Source organism: Melanerpes formicivorus, unplaced genomic scaffold, assembly GCF_026170545.1.
Source record: "Melanerpes formicivorus ecotype bairdi unplaced genomic scaffold, bMelFor1.0.p_v2 SCAF_11, whole genome shotgun sequence".
Taxonomy (NCBI): domain Eukaryota; kingdom Metazoa; phylum Chordata; class Aves; order Piciformes; family Picidae; genus Melanerpes; species Melanerpes formicivorus.
In genome coordinates, this window is record NW_027142363.1 from 18,647,366 (window position 1) to 18,662,784 (window position 15,419).

Below are 15,419 nucleotides of genomic sequence, written 5' to 3' on the forward strand. Positions count from 1 at the left end.
TCATTAGTTCCTTTTCTCCTGTGATGTTCCCATTCCACAAATCTATTTGGTTTATGGACTTACTTTGCTTCCTATACTCCTGTGATGTTCCTATTCCACAAACCTATTTGGTTTCTGGACTTTCATTAGCTCCTCTTCTCCTGTGATGTTCCCATTCCATAAATCTATTTGGTTTATGAACTTACCTTGCTTCCTATTCTCCTGTGATGTTCCTATTCCACAAACCTATTTGGTTTCTGAACTTTCATTAGTTCCTTTTCTCCTGTGATGTTCCCATTCCACAAATCTATTTGCTTTATGGACTTACTTTGCTTCCTATTCTCCTGTTATGTTCCCATTCCACAAACCTATTTGGTTTCTGGACTTTCATTAGCTCCTCTTCTCCTGTGATGTTCCCATTCCACAAATCTATTTGCTTTATGGACTTACTTTGCTTCCTATTCTCCTGTGATGTTCCTATTCCACAAACCTATTTGCTTTATGGACTTTCATTAGTTCCTTTTCTCCTGTGATGTTCCCATTCCACAAATCTATTTGGTTTATGGACTTACCTTGCTTCCTATTCTCCTGTGATGTTCCCATTCCATAAACCTATTTGCTTTATGGACTTTCATTGGTTCCTATTCTCCTGTGATGTTCCCATTCCATAAACCTATTTGCTTTATGGACTTTCATTGGTTCCTATTCTCCTGTGATGTTCCCATTCCACAAACCTATTTGGTTTACGGACTTTTATTGGTTCCTAGTCTCCAGTGAGAAAAAAAAACCACAACCAACCAACCCAACAACACCCCCCACTAAGTTCTAGAAATGAACAAAAATTATTATACATCCAATTTCCTACCTACTCTTTTATAGGTTGTTAAAAAAAAAAGAAGAAGAAAATGCAAACTACTCTAAGCTTTCATCCTGAAAATGATTTCAAGGAAACTAGCACAAGGATTAAAGATGTTTCTTTCCCTCAAACATGCTCTTTGCACTCACTGCTGCCTCTTTCAAGCAAGCAAAAGCTTCCATGCTTTAAAGCCAATTTGTAAATATGAGTAATACATGCTAAATGGTAGAATTTGATTGGCATTTCCAGACCATTCCCTTAGCTCATTCTCTGCATTAAAAATAGCCATGCAGTTTATCACAAGATTCAGATTTCCCATGTTTAGCCCAAATCAAAATCTGGGGGGAAAAAAAAACCCACACATAGGGTTTGCTTCTCCTACAGAATGTTACTTTAATAAACCACAGCAACAGCAGAAGGTTAAAAACCAGGCATATGGATGCTAAAAAGCTCCTAAACCTCTGTGAAAGCAATTGAGCATTTTTGTTGTTACACTGCCATTCAAATCAATCCTTAATTCAGAGCTCTGCTTTCAGGTCTGAAGGAAAGGCACATTTAGCTGTCGAATATATATTCGTTTATGGAAATGTTTTACAACTAAGCCACAGCAAACTAACATTGACTGCCAGTAGTGAAAGGCAGCAAGGCTCACAGGTTCAGGCTACCCCGGCTCTGCATTTTACACAAACAGGGCACAGCTGCGACTGCAGCACAGAGCGACAGCAGCAGCTGTCCCTGGCATATTTGTAAGTAGAGGTAGAAAATGGCTGTCATGACTTGTGCTTACAGAACCCTGGGACAAGAGGCAGAGCACCTTGCTTTCCAAGTGCCACTTTACTGCAGCACCCACCCCAGCAAACATCTCTTCTGCACTGCAAAACGTGGGAATGCAGAAAGGTGAGGGAAGACAGGAAAACAACCTCTCGTTACTCCTGTCCAGGTGATGTCCCCAATTAACCTGTTTGTGTTGCAGGGACATAAGCAAGAGGAATTTAGACTTCTTTCAATCAGTGTTTTCAGCAAAACTGAGTCAAATTGTCCTTAGTTTAGTCTCTGTTGCTTTGTAATGGACAGTGTAAAGATTACTAACTGCACCCAAGCCACTATCTTTTGCAGCAGTGCTAAGAGTACGTCTGTGAAACAAGCCTGACTGGTTATCATTGACCTTCTTCCTTCTTTCAGACTCCTAAAGAGAAATAACCTCCCATTCAAAATAGCTCATCTTTCCAGTTTTCACTTAAAAATTATGGTTTTGGGTTGGTTTTGTTTTAAAGCCAAACAAACAAACTTCAAGCAAACAACAAAACTTCCTTTCGAGTAAAGCAGAATCGATCCTGCAGGTAAAATTGTACAGGAGCGCACTCACTGCCAAATCCTCCATCTGCCTTTTTGGATCTTAACAAGATCACCAAAAGACAGAAAAAAAAAAAAGAAGGCAGAAATTGACCCCAGAAATGTCTCAGGTAAACTATAAAAAACAAAAAAAGCCACCACAACTCACCGATGTCATTGCTTCTTTCAGAGGAGTCTTTCTCCAGAGCGCCGGATACCGCACTGCCCACTAATTCCACTTTTGGACTCTCACTCCTGCATGTGGATCAAGAAGAGGAGATATTTCATAGCAGCTTTTTGGTGGGGGTTACCCTATACTGATAGCTAAGTTGCAATTGCTACTGGAAGAGTGAAATATTCTTCCTTTGTAGCCCCAGAGTAACGGCAATGTGTCAGAGAGAGCAGACATGCTGCATGGATTAACCTTATCTCGTTTCTCCCTGACACCTGTCAAAAAAGCCTATTTTAGACACAGCAGTGTCCTGAATCATTCTTCAGATGTTCACAGCATCTCAACGTGAAGGAAACAGAAGGGCAAAGGGACATTTTCCTCAATCTCTTATTTAGAAAGTTTTCTAATTAGTGGGCTTGCATAAACTGCAGTCATCAGCTACCTAGAATGCTGGAGTGAGGGAGAGAATCCCCAGCTAGCATTGTGTATTGCAGTAGCTCTTAGTATTGGCTCATAAATGCAGTTCCTCCACCACATTTTTGCAGGTTGTTTACAAGATTGGACTAGAAATATTGTTTGTGCAGGTTCAAAGGACCAAGACCACACACCCTGGTTTCACACAGCCTGCTCTCACAAGCCCCTCTCCCCTAATCTGTTTGAAATGTCAGACTTGATCTTAAAGATCTTTTCCAACCCTAATGATTCTATGGTTCTAAATGTCTTTGGAACAGGCAGGTGTGAAGAGTTGTGACACTTTCTACAGAGGAACTGCTTTCAAAATTAAACAGGAGATCAAGCACAAGCAACATGATTATTTTTCTTCCTAAAACCTCCTATCCCACAAACAGTTCAGTTTACCACAATAATCTCCCTGTTAAAAGCAATAAACTGTAAAAGGGCTTTGGTAGGCGAGTAGCTGGGCACTGCACAAGTCACACACAAAATCCCTGTGACATCTACTGAAATAACAAGAGTTTAATCAATGCAATAAGTTGTACTGACCATCATTATCAGGTCACCTACCAAAGATCATAGTTTTTCCCCATGGACTATAATCAGTGTAGCCCTGCAGTACTTAGGATGTACAGGAGGAACCCAAATGATGTGTGAAAATACAGATCTATCCCTGCAACAACCCAGCCAGTTGTGCACTTCTGTGAGCAGCAATAATTAGCCATGGACAGCACAGGCAGCTTCTGAATCTCACTGATTTTTTTTCACTTGTCTCTGCTTTTGATGCCATCAGAAACTGATGACCGATGGCCTGAACCTCTACTCGTGATAGCAAACCACTGAGTAGCTGAAAACCCTTAGCATCATAGAATCAACCAGGTTGGAAAAGACCTCAGAGATCATCAAGCCCAACCTATTACCTAATGCCTAACACCTCCTGACAACTAAACCATGGCTCCAAGTGCTTTCTTGAACATCTCCAGGGACTGTGACTCCACCAGCTCCCTGGGCAGCACATTCCAATAGCCAATCACTCCTTCTCCTCACCTCCAGCCTAAACTTCCCCTGGGGCAGCTTGAGACTGTGTCCTCTTGTTCTGGTGCTGGTTGCCTGGGAGAAGAGACCAACCCCCACCTGGCTACAGCCTCCTTTCAGGAAGCTGTAGAGAGCAAGAAGGTCTCCCCTGGGTCTCCTCTTCTCCAGGCTAAATGTCCCCAGCTCCCTCAGCCTCTCCTCATAGGGCTTGTTCTTGAGACCTCTCCCCAGCCTCGTTGCCCCTCTCTGGACATGTTCAAGTTCAGGAAGGCTATGATGAAGAGCCTGGAGATGTGTGTTAAAACCTGGAGGAAGTTGTAGATTAAGTGAACTTGCATCCAGTTAAACACTGTGCTAGGGTGACAAGTAGTGTTCTATGAACTAGAGAAGTTGGGCAACCAAATTTCTGACCTGAAAAACAAACTAGCCCTACACAGCCTGCACCACAAAGGAAATGCAAGAAATGTAACACACTCCTAGAAAAATGGATTAATTGGCAAGGGGATAAATGAGGCTATTCTCCAAGTGATCTATCTGAGCAGTTAAGTTTTCTTATCTGCTGATCTTTTCACTTTTAAACCATTGTTTATATATTGGTAATTCTCCAAGGAGCAACACGGCTTCTTGGCTGACGGGGCAATGAGCAGCTGACGGCATGCACATAGATTTCCCAAACTCAGAGCAACATCGGAGTTGGAAGCACTCTAGGAAACGCGTGAGGATGCTTTTCATAGAATCACAGAATTGTCAGGGTTGGAAGGGACCTCAAGGATCATCCACTTCCAACCCTCCTGCCATGGCCAGGGACACCTCACACTACAGCAGGTTGCTCACAGCCACATCCAGCCTGGCTGCAAAAACCCTCCAAGGATGAGGCTTCCACCACCTCCCTGGGCAACCTGTGCCAGTCTCTCACCACCCTCATAGGGAAGAACTTCCTAACATCCAATCTGAATCTACCCATTTCTAGTTTTGCTCTATCCCCCCCAGTCCTATCACTCCCTGACACCCTAAAATGTCCCTCCCCAGATTTCTTGTAGCCCCCTGCAGATACTGGAAGGCCACAATTAGGTCTCCTCAGAGCCTTCTCTTCTCCAGACTGAACAGCCCCAACTCTCACTGTCCTCATAGCAGAGCAGCTCCAGCCCTCTGCTCATCCTTGCAGCCCTTCTCTGGACACCTTCCAGCACCTCCAGATCCTCCCTGTACTAGGGCCTCCAGAGCTGGACACAGTGCTCCAGGTGTGGTCTCACCAGAGTGGAGCAGAGGGGGAGAATCACCTCCCTCGACCTGCTGGCTATGCTTCTCTTGGTGCAGCCCAGGATGTGACAGGCTTTCTGGGCTGCAAGTGCAGTCCAGAAGATTGGAGGATGGTATGATTTAGGGGCTGCAAGTCACAACATTTACCAGTTGGCTACAAAAGACACCCAAAATGTATGACAACAACCTCCACAAAAAACACCCAACCCTGTTGCCAAAAGACTCGACAGGCTTGCTATGCCACCCTACAGCCCTACTGGTGTAAAAGGAGTGAAACCATGCCTTGGTCACAGCATCTCCCTCCCTCCACCTGTGCAGATAGGCTGTCAGCATCATCAGACAGATGATCAGCCTGAAAGACATCCCCCATTGCTGGAAATCCCACTGCAAACTGATTAATTACCATCTGGAGCAGCTCCCTGACCCATATGGCTGAACGGCTGCACAAATCCTAGTGCTAACATAAGGGAGGCTGCAGGAACAGGCTGCCAGGAGAGGGAATGTACCCCTGTTAGCAGCAGCATGGACACAGGTTGGTTCAGACTGATTGTAAAAATGCACTTTCTGTGGGTTTTTGTGGCTTGCCTACTCCAGAGGATTGACTCATCCTTAGACTGCATAATCCCAGGTATGTCTGAATGACCTGTGAGGCCTTTGGAGCAAACTGACAGCTGTTTGCTGTCCTAATTGGGTTTTGGCTCTCCTATTGCCCTTGAAGTCCTAACCTGCCTACAAGGAAGAAGGATACTGTTTAAAGGGGAAAAAAACTCATCACAAAAAGTCTGTGACATGCTTAAGTTGCAATCTACTTACTCAACAGGAAAAAAAACAACACATGAAAAAACAACTGCTCAGCAGCAACCATGGAAATCTAATGGGACTCACTCTAAAACTACAGCAAGTCTTCCCCCTAGGATCATGCACTGCTTTTGGCTAGGGTAGAGTGAATTTCCTTTGTAGCAGCCTGCAGGGTGCTCTGTTTGGATTTGTGATGAAAACAGTGTTGATAACACAGAGGTGGTGGTGTTATTGAGGAATAGTTTCTCTGTTTCTTACCCTCTCCCACCACCCACCTTACCCCAGACTGGGGGCACACAAGAAGCTGGAGGGGATGCAGGCAGGACAGCTGACCCCAGCTGCATCAAGGGATTTTCCATCCCCTATGACACTGTGCTCAGCCATAAAAACTGGGGGAAGAAGTAAGGGAGGGATTGTTTGAAGTGTTGGGGATTGTCTTCCTGAGTCACTGGTATGTGTTTTGGAGCCCTGCTTCCCTTGCCATGGCTGAAGCCTGGCTGTTGAGGGGAAGCAGTGAATGAATCCTTTGGTTTGCTTCACTTGCGAGCACAGCATTTGCTTGATCTTTTTTAACTGTCTTTATCTCAACCCACAAATTTTCTCACTTCTGCCCTTCTGATTCTCACCTCCACCCCAGTGTGGGCAAGCTTGGGTGGAGCTGAGCTGGGTAACTCACTGGAGTTAAATCAGGACATATCAGCTGAAACTCTGCTGGTTCCGTTTTTATTTTAACCGCCTCAGGCTTTTCAAATTCTGGACGTGGATACCAGCTGGTCTTAAAAACATTTACTCTCTTACTAAACTGAAGTAAACCCAAAACACCCTTACTGAAGTGACTGCTCCCATTTCAAGTTTCACATTTCAAACCATTGCCCCTGAAGCAAACAGTCCCACTGCAGCCTTCTTGTAGCCCCCTTCAGGTACTGGAAAGCTGCTCTTAGGTCTCCCCAGAGCCTTCTCTTCTCCAGGCTGAACAGATCCAACTCCCTCAGCTTGTCCTCATAAGAGAGGTGCTCCAGCCCTCTGATCATCCTTGTCAGCCTCTGGACCCTTTCCAACAGATCCATGTCCTTTCTGTGCTGGGGACACCAGAACTAGACACGGTACTCCAGGTAGGGTGTCATGAGAGGAGAACAGAGCAGAGGGAGAGAATCACCTCTCTCAACCTGCCAGCCATCCATCTTTAGATGCAGCCCAAGACAGTTGGCTTTTCTGGGCTTTTTATTTTCCCTTACTGTATGAGGTGTTCATCCCTAACATAACAGGGTAACACTTCTCTGATCCTGAAGTGTTTTGAATTGCTGCTGGAGGCATCATGACTTACCCTAATTTTTCAGCTCAGAACCGTACAGCTTTTCCCTCCCTCAGCTGAGCAGTTCAGTTTCTTATGACCACTTTGTTTTACATGCAGACTTCTGGTTTTGCATGGTGGTTTCCCTTTACTTCAGGAACAATTTGAGGTAAACTAAGGAAGCCAACATCAGAACAGCATACTGATGCAGATATTTCCCACATATTCAGCAGTGGAAACTTTGATGTTGCAGTGACAGAAATGAACCAGTAATAGACAGCCTGCTAGTCTTCACAGAACCACAGAATTGACAGGGATGGAAGGGACCTCAAGGATCATCCAGTTCCAACCCCCCTGCCATGGGCAGGGACACCTCACACTACAGCAGGTTGCCCAGAGACACATTCCTCTGTTCTTAGCTTCCAGGGATGAGGCTTCCACCACCTCCCTACACAACCTCTTCCAGTGTCTCACCACCCTCATAGGGAAGAACTTCTTCCTAACATCTAATCTAAATCTCCCCTCCTCCAGCTTGGATCCATTCCCCCCCAGTCCTATCACTCCCTGACACCCTCAAAAGTCCCTCCCCAGCTTTCTTGTAGCCCCCTTCAGGTACTGGAAGGCCACAATTAGGTCTCCTCAGAGCCCGTCTCTTCTCCAGACTGAACAGCCTCAACTCTCTCAGTCTGTCCTCATAGCAGAGAGCAGCTCCAGCCCTCTGCTCATCCTCATGGCCCTTCTCTGGATACCTTCCAGCACCTCCAGATCTTTCTTGTAACAGAGGCTCCATAACTGGACACAGTGCTCCAGGTGGGGTCTCACCAGAGCAGTGCAGAGGGGAAGAATCAGCTGCCTTGCCCTGCTGGCCACAATTTTCCTGATGCAACCCAGGATACAGCTGGCTTGAGAAGACTGATGGGATCCAGCCAGATGTGGGGAAGATTTCCTTTCTTTCTTTCTTTGTTTTGTTCTTTTAAATACAGCTTAGCACAAAATAAATGGTGACACTCTAACATGTAAAACCTCGATTCTGTGTTGTTTTTTCCCCCCCCCACACTAATCCCAAAAGCAGTGGACAGAGGGAAACCAATACCTTGTGTGAGTCACAGGCACAACTGGTCTTTCTGGTCGTCTCGGGGGCAAGGTACCAGGTCTGGTCCCAGAGTTTGCTTTGGGTGGCCGAGGTTTCTTGGGAGGTATAGCAGGAACTGAAGGCTTCTGCAAGTCTAACTGTTTTTGCTCTCTCTCTGATCTTTCTTTAAGTCAATTGTTTCCAAGGGGAAAAAAAGAAAAAAAAAACAACAAAAAGGGAAAACAGAAGACAAATTTTATTAAGTGGAACTCATTTGCACTCACAAGTCTACAATTACACAAGAACTCCTCAACTGTAGATAAAATAAAGACAAAGGAAAACTTACCTCCTTTCCACCTCTGCCCTAAACCATTCTTCATTTGTAATAATGTGTTTGCCCTGCCTGGCTGTCATGCCTGTGATTTCTCATGAGTGAAGTGTGTCTGACTGGGGAGGTTGCAACCAGGTGGGGGTTGGTCTCTTCTCCCAGGCAACCAGCACCAGAATGAGAGGACACAGACTCAAGATGAGCCAAGGGAGGTTTAGGCTGGATGTTAGGAAGAAGTTCTTCATAGAAAGAGAGATTGGCCATTGGAATGTGCTGCCCATGGAGGTGGTGGAGTCACCATCACTGCAAGTGTTTAAAAGGAGCCTGGATGAGGCACTCGGTGCCATGGTTTAGTTGATGAGATGGTGTTGGGTGATAGGTTGGACTGGATGATCTCAAAGGTCTTTTGCAACCTGGTTAATTCTATTCTGTTCTATAAGATACTGATTTCTGAGCATCAAAAAGTAGGAATGGAATAAATTCCATAGCACATGGAACAAGTTTCAATGAGTAGAGCTTTTATCAGATTCTAATGTAAAACCATAGAAAGGTTTGGGTTGGAAGGGACCTCCAAAGGTCATCCACTCCAACCCACCTGCAGTGTGCAGGGACATCCCCCACCAGATCAGGTTGCTCACAGCCTTGTCCAGCCTCACCTTGAATATCTCCAGGGATGGGGCCTCAACTACCTCCCTGGGCAACCTGTTGCAGTATTCCAGCACCCTCATGGTGCCAAACTTGTTCCTCACATCCAATCTCAATCTGCTCTGCTCTCATTTCAAACCATTGCCCTTTATCCTGTCCCTGCAGGCCTCTGGGAGCAGTCCCTCTGCAGCCTTCTTGTAGCCTCTTCAGGAAGGCTGGACCCCTCCCTTCTCCAGACTGAACAACCCCAGCTCCCTCAGCCTGTTCTTGTAGCAGAGGTGTTCCAGCCCCCTGATCACAGAAGTTAGAAGGTCACAAATGTAACTATGTTGGATACCCTTAACATCTCTTGAACACAGAAATGCCACTTCTTGGGGTGAGGACCATGGTGGGGAAGTGTCCTTCAAGTGAACTACAGTTAAATCAAAATACAAGCATCAAAATTCAGTGAAGTTTGGCAGGATGTGTACAGCCCTCTCTCCCCCTCCCCCAAATTGACCTTTTATTTAGGTTTTTAAGCATAAAATTCTATGAGCAAATTTTCTGCTTGCCACTTTAAAATAGAATCCTTTGCAGAACTGGTTGGGCATAATTAGAAAGAGCCACATTAATAGCCAAAGAGGTGATGCTCATCAGTATGTAAAGCACAACACACATGAACAGCTCTTGTAAATGATTCTGGAACAGGCTGCCCAGGGAGGTTGTGGCCAGGTTACAGAATAGAATACAGAATCAACCAGGTTGGAAAAGACCTGTGTCCTCTCCTTCTGTCACAGGTTGTCTGGGAATAAAAACAACCCCCACCTGGCAACAACCTCCCTTCAGGTAGTTGTAGAGCAATAAGGTCTGCCCTGAGCCTCCTCTTCTCCAGGCTAAACACCCCCAACTTCCTCAGCCTCTCCTCACAGGGCTGTGCTCCAGACCCTTCCCCAGCTTTGTTGCCCTTCCCTGGACACCTTCCAGCAGCTCAACATCTTTCCTAAACTGAGGGGCCCAGAACTGGACACAGCACTCAAGGTGTGGAAAGGACTGGATGAGGCCTTCAGCAACTTGGTCTAGTTCAGAGGCATTCCTGCCCATGGCAGGGAAGTTGGAGTAGATGACCTGAGGTCCCTTCCAACCTGAGCCATTCTAAGATTCTATGCTCCAAATTCATAATACAAACCAAACACATAAACAGGTTTGCCACACCACAGGAAACCTGATTCTTCTTAAAGAAAGTACAACACTCTCAAAGGGGCCAAAGTTTGGGCCTTTGTGGCAGCATCTCACTTCCCTTGACAACACTGCTGATATGTCATGAATATCATACAGAATTGCACAGAGTGTTAGGGGTTGGAAGGGACCTCCAGTGATCATCCAGCCCAACCCCCCTGCCAGAGACCACCTAGGGCAGGTCACACAGGAAGACATCCAGGAGAGTTTTGAATAACTCCACAACCTCTCTGTTCCAGGGCTCTGGTACCCTCATACTGAAAAAGTTTTTCCTTCTGTTCCTGTGGCACCTCCTCTGCTCCAGCTGGCACCCAGTGCCCCTTATGCTGTGCTTGCACATCCCTGAGCAGAGCCTGGCTCTGTCCTCCCCACACTGCCCTGCACATCTTGAGCCCCAGCAATGAGGGCAGTCCTCAGGCTCCTCAGCTCCAAGCCCCTGCTCCCTCAACCTGGCCTCACAGGGAGATGTTCCACTGCCTGCAGCAGCTTTGTAGCTCTGTGCTGGACTCTCTCAAGCAGTTCCCTGAGGTCCTTCTGGAACTGAGGGGCCCAGAACTGGGCACAATATTCCAGATGCAGCCTCACCAGGGCAGAGTAGAGGGGGCAGGAGAACCTCTCTCCACCTACTAACCACTGTATAGCTTAAGGGGTCATAGGTTCCAGTCTGAGAGGATCATGGAATAAATCCACATGAGATTTAGAGTAGTCCAGTAAGTGACTGTTGCTCACAGGTTTATACCCTTCCCCAGTGCACTTGCAGCTGATGAAGTCATTGGGTCTTCTGTAATGCTGAAGCTCTTCCAATCTATGGTGTAACTTTTCCATACTCCTATGTCAATTTATACTGTGTCAGTGTCCAGGAATCTTAACTATACATGAGGAACACAGGCTAGGCAGCCTACCAACACACCCCATAAGGAATGTTCCTGTGCCAGCCCTGCTGCCACACCACACCTAACAATCCCTGCCCAGAGAAGTTGTGGAGTCTCCTTCTCTGGGGAACCTGCCAGGACACATCCCTGTGTGGCCTGCCCAACACGATCTCGCTTTGGCACAAGGGTTGCACTAAATGATCTCCAGGGCTCCCTTCCAACCCCTACCACTCTATGATTCTACTTAGAAGTTAAGGAATGCCATAAACAAACTTGTCTGTACAATTAAATAATCCATTAAAACACAGGAAACCTGGCACCATGTTTACTCAGAGAAATCAGTGTAGCTCTTTCCCACATACTGTTCAGAGTACACAATGAACATAACGAAACCATTAATGGTTTCATTTGTCACTGCTCTGTGTGTGTGCCCCACTTACTGATATGCTCAAACCTGACTTTGAAGGCAGAACTCTTGTTTTCTTCACAGGCTTGGTTATGACTTTTGTGGCTATGATAACAGGGTGATTCATAAACTTTCATGACTTGTATCTTCACAGAACGCCTCTGTGATGCCAGGAAACCACCAACCTTGGTTTTAACAGGTTAAGAGAGGTGATTCTGCCACTTTACTCTGATCTGGAGAGACCTCACCTGGAGTACTGCAGCCAGCTCCAAAGCCCTCGACACAGGAAGGACATGGACCTGATGGAGCAGGCGCAGAGGAAGGCCACAAACAGGAGTGGGAGCTGGAGTACCTCTCCCATAAGGACAGGCTGTGGGAACTGGGCTTGTTCAGCCTGGAGAAGAGAAGGCTCCAGCCAGACCTAAGAGCAGCCTTCCAGTACCTGAATGGAGCCTACAAGGAGGCTGCAGAGGGACTGTTTGCAAAAGCCTACAGTGATAGGATGAGGGGCAATGGTTGAAAATGAGAGTGGAGTGGATTTAGATTGGATGTTAGGATCAAGTTCTGCACCATGAGGGTGCTGCAACACTGCAACAGGTTGACAGGAAGGTAGTTGAGGACCCATCCCTGGAGATCTTCAAGGTGAGGCTGGAAAAGGCTGTGAGCAACCTGATCTAGTGGAGGCTGTCCCTGCTGACTACAGGAGGGCTGGACTGGATGAGCTGTAGAGATCCCTTCCAGCCCAACCATTCTATGATTCTATAATAAAGTACACACTAATCTGGAGTATCTCACTTGATCAAGGATCTGGGTTTCACTGAGCTCAGAGCTTTAGACAGCATTTTCTGTACCTCCCCTTGACTTCAGCTGAGGCTTCAAGTACTTAACAGTTCTGGATTGGTACAACTGAATACCCTGAATGCAGTCCAGGAGGAACACTGAGATCTGGCCTGAACTGCCTATCATCAGAGATCTGTCACAGTGGGACACGAACATCCAAACAATGTACTTCATGACAAGAGAGGCTGGGAAATGAGGATTCCACTTCCCCTGTCTCTCTGCAGAGAGCAAGCAGGAAAGCACATTTCATACCTTTTTCTTCAGTCCGGTTAGGAAGACACTCTGGCCTTTCAGGAGGTACCTTCTTGATCTCGTGCTTTCGGTCTGTGGTAGCTAGCAAAGAAAGGAAAGTTTGCAGTTCTGAACAAGTGAACAAACCAGCACACACAGCTACAGAAGATTGCATTCTGCAACTTCTTAGGCTGCCTGCAACCGTCAGATTGAAAACATCTAAAAGGGAACAAAAGCTACTTTCAAGCGTTTGCTTATGTGACAACAACAAAAGCAACTGGATGGTTATGTTTTCACAGTCAAGTTCACGCTTTCCCAGGCATTCACCTCAGAAAAACAGGCAGCTTCACACCATTGGGTGAGAAAAATAATATTCATAGATTCACAGAGTTTAGATTTAGGTTTGAAGGGACCTTAAAGATCATTCAGTTCTAATCCCTGCCATGGGCAGGGACACCTTCCACTAGCACAGGCTGCCCGAGGCCTCATCCAACCCGGCCTTCAACACCTCCAGGGAAGGGGCATCCACAACCTCCCTGGGCAAATAGTTCCAGTCTCTCAACACCCTCACTGGAAAGAATTTCTTTCTCATCTCCAGTCTCAATCTGCCCTCCTCAAGCTTCAATCCATTCCCTCTCATCCTATCACTCCTAGCCCTTGTCAAAAGTCCCTTCCTGGCTTTCTTGTAGCCGCCTTCTAGTACTAGAAGGCTGTTATAAAGTCTCCCTGAAGCCTTCTCTTCTCCAGGCTGAACACCCCCAGCTCTGTCAGCCTGTCCCCACAGGGGAGGTCCTCCAGCCCTCTGATCATCAGCAGCTCCATGTCTGGAATTTGAATTGTGGAGGGGATGTGTTACTATTGTAGACATACTTAGCTGAAGAGGAATTCAGCAGTGTGGAGAATCATTAGGCATACATTAATTTGGCCTTTCTGCCCAGAGTGTACTTTGTAGACAAACCAACATGAATTTCCATTCAGTTCCATTCCCTTCTTTTTCACCTGCAGTACCACTTGTTCACTTCCACATGGCAGGAAGATGAAAACAGCAGCACTGACAGTATTCTGCATGGCTGTTTGAATTGACAGCTTTTGGCCTGGAGGTATAAGCCTCTGAAACCTTCTGCCCCACTTCTAGAACTACCTGAAGGGAGGCTGTAGCCAAGTGGGGGTTGGTCTCTTCTCACAGACAACCTGTGACAGAACAAGAGGTCACAATCCCAAGCCACACCAGGGAAGGTTTAGGCTAGGTGTTAGGAAGAAATTCTTCACAGAAAGAGTAATTGGCCATTGGAATGTGCTGTCCAGGGAGGTGGTGGGGTCAATGTCCATGGAGGTGTTTTTAAGAAGAGCCTGGATGAGGCACTTGGTGCCATGGTTCAGTTGATTAGATGGTGTTGGGTGGCAGGTTGGACTTTTCCAACCTGGTTAATCCTGTATTCTGTAGAGACCCTGGCACATTGGGGCTTCTGCTGCTACAAGGGAGTACAGGCATTAACAAGAAGAAGGCTTTGCAAAAATTTCCTGGCATGTGCAAGGTGCAATCTTCCAGTCCCCATTTCTTACAGAAATGTGTTACTGGATCTTGGCTTTGCTGCACTGGCTAACTACCAGGTGCAAATGCCATTGCAACTTAGCAGGTTTGAAAACTACTTTAGGTAACACTCTTAGTAATTCAATAACAATTACACCATGTGACATCCAAGAAAAGCAGAGGAGGCAAAGCAGGGAACAGAAGGTAATTTTTTTGCTTCAGTCTGTTCTATTATATGCAGCTCTCAAATACATTTACATCTCTGAATGTGCTGTTCCAGCTCTGTTCTGCAGCTGGTTCCTAGAAATCAGCACTCATCAGTGCAAATTGCTCATCAGCGGTGATCACCAGCCATTGTTCCCTTAAATAACTGTGCTGTTGGACAGGCAACACTTCTGTCACTTATCATGTCAATAAATAACACTAAATTGGCCTAACACTAAATTTCAGTGGCCTGCCAGTACCTGAAGGGAGCCTACAAGGCTGCAGAGAGTCTCTTCTCAAAGGCCTGCAGGGACAGGACAAGGGACAATGGTTTGAAATGAGAGCATGGCAGATTGAGATTGGATGTTAGGAACAAGTTCTGCACCAGGAGGATGGTGGAACACTTCAAGAGTTTGCCCAGGGGGTTAGTTGAGGCCCCATGCCTGGAGATCTTCAAGGTGAGGCTGGAAAAGGCTGTGAGCAACCTGATCTAGTGGAGGAAGTCTCTGCTGGCTGCAGGGGGGTTGGAATGGATGACCTTTGGAGGATCCTTCCAACCAAAACCATTCCATGGTTCTGTGGCTTATTTTAAGACAGTTTAGTTTGGATTTTCAAGGATTCTACTTTTAAGTATCTTATTTATTCTGCTGGTTTGTGTAACTGGCAAGAGGACCCCACTTGTGCAGGCCAAGTGATGAAACCAGAGTTTGTCAGTGAAGTACCAACAATTAGAGGTCCCTTCCAACCCAAAATACTTTCTGATTCAGCTCTCCAAGACATAGAAACTCTCCTAACATAAACATGAAAACCCAAGATTTGCATGTGTTTAGCCACCACAGAATTGTTGGGGTTGTAAGGGACCTCAAGGATCATCCAGTTCCAACCCCCTGCCATGGCCA

The 15,419-nt window shown here is 46.3% G+C and overlaps 1 protein-coding gene across 3 annotated transcripts in view; it reads right to left on the bottom strand.

The window, feature by feature from the left end:
• The window catches only part of SH3KBP1 (SH3 domain containing kinase binding protein 1), a 203,010-nt gene that overhangs the window by 21,923 nt on the left and 165,668 nt on the right, over positions 1-15,419 (bottom strand). For all 3 annotated transcript variants that reach the window (XM_068144748.1, XM_068144750.1, XM_068144749.1), the window contains 3 exons: positions 12,807-12,887; positions 8,270-8,432; positions 2,337-2,422 (listed from right to left, as the gene is read on the bottom strand). In XM_068144748.1, coding sequence (XP_068000849.1) covers positions 2,337-2,422; positions 8,270-8,432; positions 12,807-12,887 — 330 coding nt within the window. The remainder of the gene's footprint in view (positions 1-2,336; positions 2,423-8,269; positions 8,433-12,806; positions 12,888-15,419) is intronic.